At 36.9% G+C, this 12683-nt stretch overlaps 1 protein-coding gene across 13 annotated transcripts in view; it reads right to left on the bottom strand.

The window, feature by feature from the left end:
- Positions 1 to 12683, bottom strand: part of ELAVL2 (ELAV like RNA binding protein 2) — a 141548-nt gene that overhangs the window by 69045 nt on the left and 59820 nt on the right. For 5 of the 13 annotated variants that reach the window (XM_027549102.1, XM_027549108.1, XM_027549109.1 and 2 more), the window contains exons 2-3: positions 11149 to 11239; positions 8111 to 8354 (exon numbers count right to left, since the gene is read on the bottom strand). In XM_027549102.1, the coding sequence (XP_027404903.1) occupies positions 8111 to 8354; positions 11149 to 11220 (316 nt within the window). In that variant the 5' untranslated portion in view covers positions 11221 to 11239. The remainder of the gene's footprint in view (positions 1 to 8110; positions 8355 to 11148; positions 11240 to 12683) is intronic. The other 8 variants (XM_027549110.1, XM_027549114.1, XM_027549112.1 and 5 more) reach the window with 3 other exon arrangements.

The following is a 12683-nucleotide window of genomic DNA, read 5'->3' as shown; positions in this document are numbered from 1 at the left end:
CACAAGTAAAATGTCAGAAAGTATTTTTTAAAGTTAGCGCTTTTAGTTGTAAAAAGACACTCATGGTTTCCTCAGCTCTCAAAATCCCGTAGCAGCAGTGGACTCAAGCGAAAGCAAGTACCTTAAAACAAGCACAGAGGAAGGAGGTGTATGCTGAAGCACAGCTTTAGTTTCAATCATCTACTATTCTGTTCAAGAAATACTTAAAATGCTTCAACAGGTGCAAAATAAAAACACTCTGCTGTACTCGTAATTTAGAAAGTTAAAAAAGCAAGGGCAGGTGCAATAGATAAGGTAGTATAACAGAAAAAAACCATCGTAAGAAAAACAGATGGATAAATCAACTGCATTCCAGAAAAACAGGATTTTAACATTCTATAGATTAAAACAGAGGAGGGATTCCTGGGTCAGAATTTGTTCTGTATATTCTCCCATTTCGTTCACCATCTTTTTTCTCATCTACATTTTCCATCATTATGATGACAGCTACTAAGTAATAATTGAAAATGGTTTCTATTTTACATCACTTGAGGTACAGATGTGTGTATGTATACTTTTTCCAAAGTACAAGTAGACAAAAACTAGAAGAAACATCATGGAAAAGTCCGAAGAACACTAAGGGCGTTCACATCTTGCTATAATTTAACAGAAGAAATGCTCACAGAAGAATTTCAACTGTATACTTACATCTGAATACATTAACAAAGTTTGTGTTTTGTATCAAACTAATTAAGGGAAAAAGTCAAGGGCACTAAAACACTACGTTCCTAATCTACTGGCAAAACAGGTATGTCTCAGGGGCAACAAGGACTAAAAAAGTATAAAGTCAAAACTCAACTTTATTTAACCAACAGGTTCCATCTCATGTTCACAGTAAAGTGAAAGAAAGTGAAAGAGTTCGTCACTCGATTGTGTCTGACTCTATGTGACCCCATGGGCTGTTAGCCCACCAGGCTCCTCTGTCCGTGGGATTCTCCAGGAAAGAATACTGGAGTGGGTTGCCATTTCCTCCTCCAGATAATCCTCCTGACCTAAAGATCAAACCCAGGTCTCTGACCCTGCAGGCAGACTTTACCATCTGAGCCACCAGGGAAGCTCCTCAAAAGCTGCCGAGAAACTAGGTAACCTGTTCTTGGGAGTTACAATACACTTCATTTTTTTTTTTCCTCATGGAATAAAACAAAGCAATACAAAGATCACCATCAAGAAAAGAAAGAAACAAAAATACAGATAATTTACAAATTAATTGAGAATGGTTCTCTTCCAAACTTGTCCATATCCTCACAATAGATATTTTTCCTTTCAGAAACTAGTCATTTAAAGGTTTCATTACCACAGACTATCAGAAGAAGAAACTTTTCTATTTCAGTTTGCTGAGAGTTAGTCTTATTTCATAATGAAGAGAGTTAGAATATGTCCTGTCCCCACATTCCAAAATTGGAAAAGACCCTGCTGCTGGGAAAGACTGAAGGCAGAAGGAGAAGGGGGTGACAGAGGATGAGATGGCTGGACGGCGTCACCGACTCAGTGGACATGAGTTGAACAAACTCTAGGAGACAGTGCAGGCCAGGGAAGCCTGGCGCCCTGCAGTCCATAGGATCGCAAGGAGTCAACACAACGTAGCGACTGAACAACAGCAACAATCAGAAGAAACTGCTGTCGCAGTTTGCTGAGAATTAAACTTATTTCATAGTGGAGAGAGTCAGAATATGCCCTGTCCCTTCACCCCAAACTTATAGGCTACAAGGATTATTTTGAGTTAAAGGCAATTAAGAATCAACAGATACTCTTCTCTCCCCTAGCTTTTTCTGCCTAAAAACAGGTTATAAACTTCCCTTGTGAAAGTGTTCCCCTCTCCTCTACCAGGAAGAGGAGAGCCACTCTTACAATGGAGATGGAGAACCAGCACCAAGATGAAGCTGCATAAATAAACCCTGCTAAAATCGTTCTCATCTTCCATTAGTTTCCCCCTATATATTTTCTTGGTCATTACCTGCAGTTTATCCACTCTCAGAACCCAAATCCCCTCTGTTTTATTAAAATGGCATACAAGCCCCAGAGACTAGTCACTTCTTTGTTTCAGTTCTTTTCTGTGAACTTCCAATGCATGTGAAATATTAGTAAAAACCATATTGCCACTCTGGTAAGCCCTTTTCTCCCTGATTTTATTGAGATACAGTGGATATATAACACTGTGTAACCTGTCTTTTGTTAGGTTCAGTAATTGGGGGCTTGCAAATTAAGAGGGTACAGAAAAAGTTTTTTGTCCCTGACAATGAATAAAAAATTAAAATTTAAAAATCAATGTATTTAGTTTCTTAAATCCTATAATCAATACTGACACTTTGAAAATTATTCTACAAAACACCAAGTTAAAGGTCTGAGTGGAAAAACAAAGCTAAAAGAATAAATTTTATAGTTTTCCCCTGAAACTTTATAAAAAGCTCAATTTGCAACATCAGATTTTTGAAATGACTGGTCATGACTTTTGGAAGAAACAAGGGTACACAGAAAAGTAATTTTAAGATATACTAATAAATAGTTTCTTCAATAGCACATTGATAGTTTCTTCAATACCATGAAAAAATAAATTTCATCTTATTTTATATGAATTTCATTTTATACAAATTTAGCCACTAAAACCTAAAGATGGACATATTCAAACATATTATATTCCACAGTTAATATACTCGGCAGCAATGCATTTACCCTGTGCTGCCAAGATTTCTTGTTTTGTGAACACCTGGGCATAAGCCCAGCCTTTGTGCCAAATTTCTAACTAAATACACCCAGAGTCAGCAAAAATGAGGTATTTATTAAACTACCATCACCCACCAACTCACTCAACCATCCTGCTCTTTTCAACCACTTGTCTGCAAGAATCAGGATTCTTAACCTCTTGATACTATGAATACCTAACAACTATCAGCTGACCTAAAGACTACAACTGATGCACAAAACCACATTTCTCAAATTAATGTTCATCACCGCCTTGGGCTCACTGTGACTGACTTCATCACAGTTAAAAAAAAAAAAAAGCTATTAAATTTGAAGGTATGCATTAGACTAATAAAATACCACTTATCTCTTTCAATCCTGAGGAGCTAAGATTGCTTTTAAAAAGAGGGGGAAATACCATGCTGTCAAAATAAAGTTTGAAAATCATATAATCCTCATAAAATAAACCAGCATTAAAAACTAACTTTCAAGTTTTCAGGAAGCAACAAAGACATAAGTTAAACCTAGCTAAGATCCCTCATGTTTTGTATGAGACTTCACCACATGGGATCTCAGGAAGGGAGGAAAAAAAGAGGTCTGTGTTCCTATCCAAGGCACTGCCTGTCCAGAGATAATCTACATCTGCAAAGCCCCTCTTCTGGGCCCCTGTAATTTGTATTTCTTTATGTCTGTTTTTGCCTTTTGTTTTTTCCTTTTGTCTGAAAGCTTCTAATTGGCAGCTTATGGAGTCAGCACAGGACCCACCTCAACAATTCCTAGGTTAAGAGTGAAGCTATCACATTAAGATGTGAAACAGCAACACTCATTTCCTGAGGTCTTCAACTGTAATTCTCTTACCTCCTCTTTTGGAAGGCAAAGTTAACAGCCACAGAACAAACTACCCTAGAGTTTTAAAAACTGATTACACACTTACAGACACACACGTGCACACATACATACCTACACACACACACACACACACACACACTCTTCTAGGGACAGGTCGGGTATTCAGTAAAGACACAGCCCAGTGACTTCTACACTCAATGTTTCTAGTCCTGAAACCCAAGAGATCAAAAGTTGGAGAGGGAACAGCATCTGACACTTAAGTTTGCCATACAGTTGGGCATTGCAATCATACCCACCTGTCCCACCCACTTCCAGCCAGAAATAAGATAAACCTGGATATCCCTGCAAAATGTTCAGGAAAAAGAAGTCCGTAACTCCCAGGTAATTCCCACATTTCAGGCCCTCCCTGAATAGACCGATTCCCTAGGTAGGTCTGGGCAGGGCCCTGGAACTTGCATTTCTGACAGTCATCCCAAGTGACTCCAAAGCAGGTATTCTACTGACCAGACTTTAAATACTGAATTGACTGCCCCATCAAATCACTGAGAGAGCCTTCTTGACAACAGATTTTCAAGGCCTCCAAAGTCTTTATTTTTAAAAATTCCCTCAGGTAAAGATGTGCAGCCAGACTTGGGTCGTGCAGTCACTGGGCTAGACTACCTAAACTGACAATCAGGGATTATAAAGTTTCTAGAGAAGCATGGATGATCGTGTTGTTAGGTATCCCTCAGTCCTTGACCCTTAAAAGTCTTCCATTCTCCTTTTGTGGAAGACTCACCACTCACCAGATGATGCCCCTGTGTGATCCTAGAAAAGTTATGTGTTTCACTAGAAATTCAACTGCTGGCCCTATGCTTAGGTTTTGAAGAGCTCTGGCCCTCCAACAACAAGGCAAGGAGGAGACATGCTCAGAAAGAATGAGAAAACCAGAATTAGGGTCCCTGCTCTGCCACTTAATGGACATGTAATCTTGAACTCGACATGTCAGCAAACCTAGGCCTCTCATCTCTGGTCAGTGAGGGAGTTGGCTAAGGTCACCTCAAGGGTTTTTCCAGTTCCAACGCTCTATTATTCATTCCTTGCATCACAAAATCCATTTCACTCCTCTAGAATGCAGCATCAGCAGGTGTCAAGGACTCTGAAGTGCATTTGAGAACTCAGAGGGACCAAACGACGTCAGCCATGCTGTACAAACAGCAGAAGCGTCTCATATTTAATGCCTATAGATGGGAAACAGGGTAGAGCACAGAGCTGGCATGAGCCCAAAGCAAGGGCCTGACAAACGACGTGATAAACAGCATCTCGACCAGTGAGAAGATTACTGTATTTGAAACCGAAGATGTTTTTTAATGTAGTTCCCTAATCCTCATATTTTCAAAATAGTGGATTAATCTGCTAACACTGACACAAACTAAAAATTATATACTTTTAGGACTTAGGAAAGAGGCACACACTTTCCTAACTAGGTATTTTGTAGTTAAGATAAGAGTTTCCTAATTTTAGCATTATTTAAATAAAGACTTAACACAAGTGAAAAGTGGGGGGAGGGGGATTTAAATTTTCTTCGCACAGAGTGATCCCAGTTTTCTTACAACCCAATCAATTAAATGCTCCTACAAAATTAGATAGCAGGAGCTGGCCCACTAGCTACCCCAGGAAATAGAGTAAGTTGGATAATTAGAGTGACTGAAAAACTCTGCCCCGACTGTAAAAGCATATACTGAAAAACTGCTCAAGATGACTAATGCTAAATACCAGAGTGGGGTTCAAATCCCCACAGATTCTTTCAAAACCTTTTCAGAGATATGTTAACAGTAGCTTCTTCAGAAGATATGCCCACTTTGCCAAGTGTAACAATTCTAAACCCAGTTTCAGAAATCTATGTACTATTTTGTTCAATATAAGTATTTACTAAGAAACTCAGAGTAACACAACTACAAAAAAATCTAAAGTAACCATGTTTGAAGCTAAAGGAGTCAGAACCTTCTGAACGCTGATTTAACCCATACCAAGAATAATATGTTAGCGGTCCGAGTCAAAACAGGGTTAACAGAAGAGGTCCTCAGTATTCTAATGGGTCTACTCAACTCTTTCATTATCATGGATGTTCACTTCATGAAACATGTTCATATTTTATTGATGTGAACAGGTTTTATGGCAGAATTACAGATTGTCTGATAACTAGTTAGCAAATGACTTCCAAAGTAACACGTTCAATGGAATTCTAGGGTCGTGGAGATAGCACCCCCTCCCCAGAGTTCTATGATTAAATAAGATGGGTGGAACAGTAAATCAAACTGGTTTCTTTACTGCAGGATTTTAACATAATTTTTAATATAAATTATCTGCAGTATGGTTCTTAAGCAGTGAACTATGGAGTGCATTTTTTCTCAAACTTGTCTGTTAGTGGAACACTTGTTTTGAGGAGTATTTATGACTAAATCTCATGGAACTAAGCTTAGCAAAAACAGCTTTTGATCTTTGGTGCTTACTATTCTTTTACTTGGGTACTCGGTTTGCTTGTGAGAGATTTTAAACAGAATTTTACTAGGATGCAAACCTTCATTATCCAGCTCTCCACGAAAAGGTCAAGGGGTGGGGAAGTGAATGAACACCAAGTATTAACATGCTTTGGCAGCACCTAAGTACCTAACCATGCACTACTTCATATTACTCGGCACTGTGGTTCTATTATCACCACCCTCCAAACAGAGCCAGAGAAGCTAAGGGCATGAAGACAAAGAAATCACATTTATCCAACTTTGCCACATAACAGCTCTAGCAAAAGGTTAACAACAGAGAGTAAGATAATTCAAGACTGACCAGAGGTAAGAGATGAAAATCTGTGAGGTGTTTCCTGTGGGAAAATGCCTAATTCAATGCATGACTGAACGACTGGATGTATGATTTGTTTACTGCTTTCATCTATCGTAACAAAAAACGTGACCTTTACAACCAATTCAAGCATCATTTTTTAAATAAGATAACTAAGCAATCAAACCAGAAATCTCATTTATATTAAAACCTTAACACCACTTATCACATTTATGTCAAAGCGGCTATAAAATGCACACATAAAAAGATGCTGTTTTGCTAAAAACATAAAATTCAGTATCAGGACAGACACATGTTAATAAAAAGTCTTTGTTCTCTATTTTTCCCAACTTTTCAATAACTTTTTTTTTTAAAAACAAATTTTATGTATACTGCTCACACTGATTTGGGGGGCAATGGAAAAATATTATCCATTTGATTATCAATATTCAAAAACAAAAAACAAACCTTCCTGATTATCATGGTGAACATCTAAGTAATATAATTAGTTCAAATATAATTATGGATTGATGATAAACAAGTCTTACTTGGTTTTCACTTGATTTTAATGAATAAATTCTTTTTGTGAACCTCAATCTGCATCTCAAGTAAATATGACCACAAGGCCAAGCCTAGGTTAACAGCTCCAAGTCACTTTGGAGACAATAAGCCCTTCTCTCTTGATAAAAGAACAGCTAAAGGTACCATCCCATAAAAAGTCACAGTTGACTCCAGAAATTAGCTAGGGACCCCTTCCTCTGCCTTCTAACTCATTTTACCAAGGAAACCTGAAGCTGAAGCCAACAGCTGACATGTCCAAGGTCACATGATCAGTCAAAGTTCAAATTCTTGGTCCAACTTCTCAAACTGCTTATTTCAAATATTTAGTTTAATATTCTGGTGATAAACCATCTGATATGACCATCATTCATATTTAACATGAAAAAGCTACAGTCTGTCTACATTTCATCCATTTTCAGTGTCTGCAAACAACTCCTCTATCAACCCATCTATGGTCAAAAACACTTACTTAGGTTTTGCTTTATTCTAAAAGTTTAGTCAAATCCTCCAAAATACTAAAGAGACTTTCTACTACCTAATATTCAAAATGTGCTGTTATTAAAACCCAAATTACTCATCCTTTCATTCTTATCTTTTAAAAGGAGCACTCAGATACCACTTTTTCCTTTCCTTGTTAACAGACAGAAGCTAAGATCTTGCCATACTCAAACTGTATCTGTACAAGTATTTATACACTGACAATGTCAGTATTACCATTTACTTGGTCATATATAAGCAAAACTACAGAGACTTAAGGAAAAAGGACATTTTAAGGTCATTTTCCTCTGCTAAACACAATTCTCCCCTTATTTCATTGTTGAAATGTTAAACCATGCAAGCTCAAAACTAAAGGTTAACATGATGCTTGCTGTTCCAGATACACGTACAACTTTGAAACATTTTCAAAAATGTTATTGTATAGTTCAGATTATATAAAAATCTAGTTAAATATATACTGCTCATAAAAAATATTTTATGCTTTGAAAGAAAAACTTAAAACTATCTAAAACTTAAAGTTTCATAGTGCTGATGTAGCCAGAGAACAGAGAGAGAAAATCTAGATGTGTACAATTCTAGCACTGCATGATTTACAAGCAGTAAACTTAATTTTCTCACACCGTGAAACATAATCATTTACATGTGAGGAACCTTATCTAAAACTGCATACCTGTTATTTTGTCTCTTACAAGCTTACAGGACTCTATCTCACCGATGCTCCCAAAAAGACTCTTTAGTTCCTCCTGTGTCATGTTCTGAGGAAGGTAGTTGACTATTAAGTTGGTCTTGCTGTCCTCTGTGTTCCCGGAGTCAACTGGTGACGAGCAGTTGTTGTTTATGGTGGTTGGACCGTTGGCTGTGTTATTGCAAGTTGGCCCATTAGACAGTTGTGTTTCCATGGCAGCAATTACCTGCTAAAAACAGAGAAAACAAGACATGTCAGAATTCATATTTCACAAACTATTAGAGATTCCATCCAAAAATTTAAACACTTGTCACTAAACACAAGTCGTCCTGCTGAAATTACAACAAAGCTTCAAAAAGTACAACACCTATGCTAACTTTTACTTCACATTAAGCTATTTAAGATCACAGCTGTATTTTTCACATACATATTCCACACATGCACGAAAGCACAATTTACATCTTTAACATTCTCTAGAACCCCATTCTGGGTCTATTCACAATCCTTACTCACCTGCTGTGTCCACAGAGTTGAGGAAATTTAGTAGCAAAGGGCACAGAATTAAATCCTGACTAAAAATACCAGAAAATAAAAGTGTTTAACATGCTACCAGAAACAAAGTTAAAAAAAAAAAAAAAGAACCCTAACTTTGCAGAGATATTTAGTTAGCCTAGGAGTTTATTCCGAAACTGACAGACATCCATTAATTAAAATCAAGGAGCAAGAGTACTTTGAAAAATTATAAATTTGTCAACATGTACTGTTTTGGTTACATATTGAAAATGTTTTTAATTGACAATATCTCATACCTCTGTCATTGGTAAGAAATAAGAAAATAGCAAATGTCTTATGTTAGGGTTTGCAGGATAACCTGGGGAATAAGCTGAGTACTTAGTGTACCCTGTGAATCTAACAGGCCATTCTTGTCAACCTTGGCAGCTAAAGATCACCAACAAGGCAGCTGATCCACAGCATCAAAATAAAATCCCCCAAACAATGCCAAGTGATATTTTGCCTTGACTCAGACTTTAAAAGGAAAAACAAAAAAACCTATCTAGTTCACCAAAACAACAATGCAAATGCGTCAACTTTTGCAAACAGACCAGCCCAAGGCATTTTCATTTGAGCACCTAAGCCTGTTGAAAACACAAGTGATAAGGTATCTTCTATAAACTCCAAATACAGAATAAACAGCAGTTGGGGAAAATGGCCTCAAATTGTTCAGGCTACTTTAAAAATCTCTTACTAAGCAAATTTAGATCTAGTTTCCTAAAAAGCAATTCTGTGCTCTTTGAGCAAGAGTTACAAACCACAGCCCCAAATTCTCTAAAACCATTTTCCAAAAACAATCTACTTTAGAACCCAATATTGTGGGGGAATCCAAAAATCCAAGCATCACTGAAAGGATTACCCTTCATATTCCATCCATCTTTCAGTTCCACAAAGAACTACAAAACTGACAATCCTGAATTGATAGGATGCTAGTTTTAGGGAAGGTTTAACATATAAAAAGGCAAAGAATTTGAGGTAAAATTTAAAAAATTTTTTTAAAAAGCAAAGTAGAGGCAAAGGCTGTTACAAGAAAAGAGGGGGAAAAATATCTTTTAAAAAGCATATTGCCTAAGAAAAATAAAAGGGCATAACCATGGATAAGCAAACAGGAAGAACTCTACTGCCAAGAGATGTTTATAAAAGAAGGCAGCACAGGGTAGATTGCGACTGGTCAACTGAACAGATTGAGACTGGTCAGAATGGACAAGAGCCGTGCTGTCAGGATAAAAAACAGGAGACAAAAATCCAGCCTATCTATGAAATGTCAAACCAACTATAACCCCTTCCAAAACTTCATTTCCTTTTCAAAAGAAATGGGTTCTTTACTCTGCAAGCTACAAACTACCTATCTCAAGTATGTATTTTCAGAGAATACTTTAGGGAGGTGAAGAGAAATAAAGAAACCTTTGGAAATCTGTATTGGGGGAAAAAAAACAACCGGAAGCAATTCAAGATATGCATTTTATTATAATTAACCAATTTATCTGAAACTGTGAAAGGAGGTTTCAGATTTGCTAATAAAGCATAACCGTTCCAGTTTATAGAATATTAGCCCAGGGTCACTCTTTCCACAGGAAAATGTATGTGAGATTAACCTTTGTCCAGCAGTCAGGAAAACAATGATCTGCAAGATGAGAGTGGCCAAGGCCAATTAAAACAAATCACTAATCAAAAACTTAGGGTATATGTGGAGACTACATGAGACCCAAATACAAGATTCGGACTAAAGCTCACTGGGATGGCATTTGAAATATAAAATGTTCATTGACTGAAATTAGCAGGATTTAGCAGGGACAACAAACACTCCTCACTTAATTGCACATTTATTTCCATGCTCAGGTGGCAAGAATGAGCTCCTAAGCCAACATTCAAGTGAACAGCTGCAGTAGGCTGTGTGCGCTGAAAATTACAGCATCTCTCAGCTATAGGACCATCTGCTCAGAATAAAATGATACTAATGTGCTATATTTTACAAATAATGCATATTCCATTGATAGGCTCAACACAACTGTTCACAGAATGCAAACTCTTTCAACAGTTACTGGGCAAATAATTTTCAGCCAGATTTACAATTTTGACATTTTTTTAAGCATCAGGAATTGTAAATAACTTCAAAATTTAGTAACCAAAAAAATACATAGTAAACAGAATGAAAAAATTATGGTAACTTAGTATTCAGACCATACCAAAACTTTTGTTTTTTGTTTTTAAAAAAGCTTGTCACTCTTTTGAGGCTGCACTAAATCCTAATTAAGATAATAAAAGTTACATACAAAAGCAGGTTCTGATACTACATATACCACTAAAATTGCAATGTGCTTTACATCCTAATGATGGCCATACCGCAATAGGTTAAATGTAAGAATAATTCGTATGCCAAATGAAAAGTTCAAGTGTTTGGTATGGCCTCAGCACTCCTGCAACATGCTAAAAAAAAGTAGCCTACAGAATTTAAGAAAAATCCCACAGACCCCGGTCCAAGGCTCTGCTGCCCACGAACCACTTCTAAGCAGAGAAGCCACATCACACAGTCTGACTGCCATGTTAGTTTGGAGTTGCCGTCTGCAATATGGACACAAAAAGTACCGTATGTTAGATGAGCAAGATAATGCAACAAATCAGTTTGTACAAAATTTACAGTGATTGTATTGATATTCCCAGCACGTCCATGCAGTGTGGCTTAATTGAATTTGAGGCAATTCCAATCTAATCTTTCCAAATTCATTTTAACATGTAGTTTTCTTGCACAAATTAAGCATTTTTAATTAAGAGCCTGATTTTAAAACAGTATTAACTAGTTACCTTGGCATCTATCCTAAAGCACTACCTTAAACCGCATCTTAAAAAAAATTTTTTTTCATAATAAAATGAAGCAAAACACTGCATGCTGTCCTATCTCTTAAGGATGTGGGAGAAGGGAGGAAATGTGAATGAAATTATATTTACAGTGAGAAAAGGCAGTCATGTAATTCATTAGTGAATGCCTTGCATAAAAACATTCTTTCCCCCAAATATCAGAAGGGCATTAAGAAAAGCTATATTTGCCCACACTGTTACATTATACTATAAATGATCCTTAATCCTGGAGCTTAAAATTAAAAGTGAATTGAAACCCTGTGAGGTTATTCTGCCACTACAGTCAAAGGATCTCTAACAGTTTTGCTGAGAATAGTTCACGCTTTACCATCTGAGCCACCAGGGAAGTTCCCTTCACATACACTAAGATGCAGTAAACCAGCATCTTTCAATTGAAATAATTGGACCAATAAACAGGACTGTTTGGAGTAATGTTTATATAGGATGTCAGCTTTGTCCCTGAACAAAATCAAGTGAACATTTTTTAATATGTAAATTGTAAAGCCAGCACAATTTGAAATAAGTGCTGCTATGAGGACTCCAATATGGTTAATGGGCCATTTACCACTTAATACAACTTGCTCCAATACTAAACAGAGTCACAAAATTGGCAAAGAAACCAAAGTTTACATTTTAGCCATATATGCAGCTACTTTAATGGTCAACATAATATTCAGAAAAACTCGGTCTATGAAAATAAATAAGCAACAGATGAGGGCTGAAAAGGTCTTTTACTTGCATATTTATGATTATAAAAATTTCATCCTTAGAGTTAAACCTGGCTGCACATGATTTACCCCTGATGCATATGTGATGAAATTTGTAACATGTGACGATGGATTCCATTTTCTGGCATCTACCTAAAGGGTTTACCATACTCTTTACGGGATGCCATAAAAATGTTTTACTCTTCTTCCCTTCTCCCACTGTTACCAGGGAATTCGGTCTGATTGTATGTTCTTTATTTTACAAAAAGAAAAAGCACTACTTATAGTTGAACTGAACCTGTGAAAAAATAAGATGCTTTCATAGCCATGAAGTATCGATGTTTTGATAAGAATCTAATTGCGGTTAGACTACACAGGTAGACCATTTAGGAGGACCACGCCCAACAGGTTAAATCAAGCTTAAACGCATGTCCTCCATACCC

Source organism: Bos indicus x Bos taurus, chromosome 8 (assembly GCF_003369695.1).
Source record: "Bos indicus x Bos taurus breed Angus x Brahman F1 hybrid chromosome 8, Bos_hybrid_MaternalHap_v2.0, whole genome shotgun sequence".
Classification (NCBI taxonomy): domain Eukaryota; kingdom Metazoa; phylum Chordata; class Mammalia; order Artiodactyla; family Bovidae; genus Bos; species Bos indicus x Bos taurus.
This window is presented reverse-complemented; position numbering and strand designations above follow the sequence as displayed.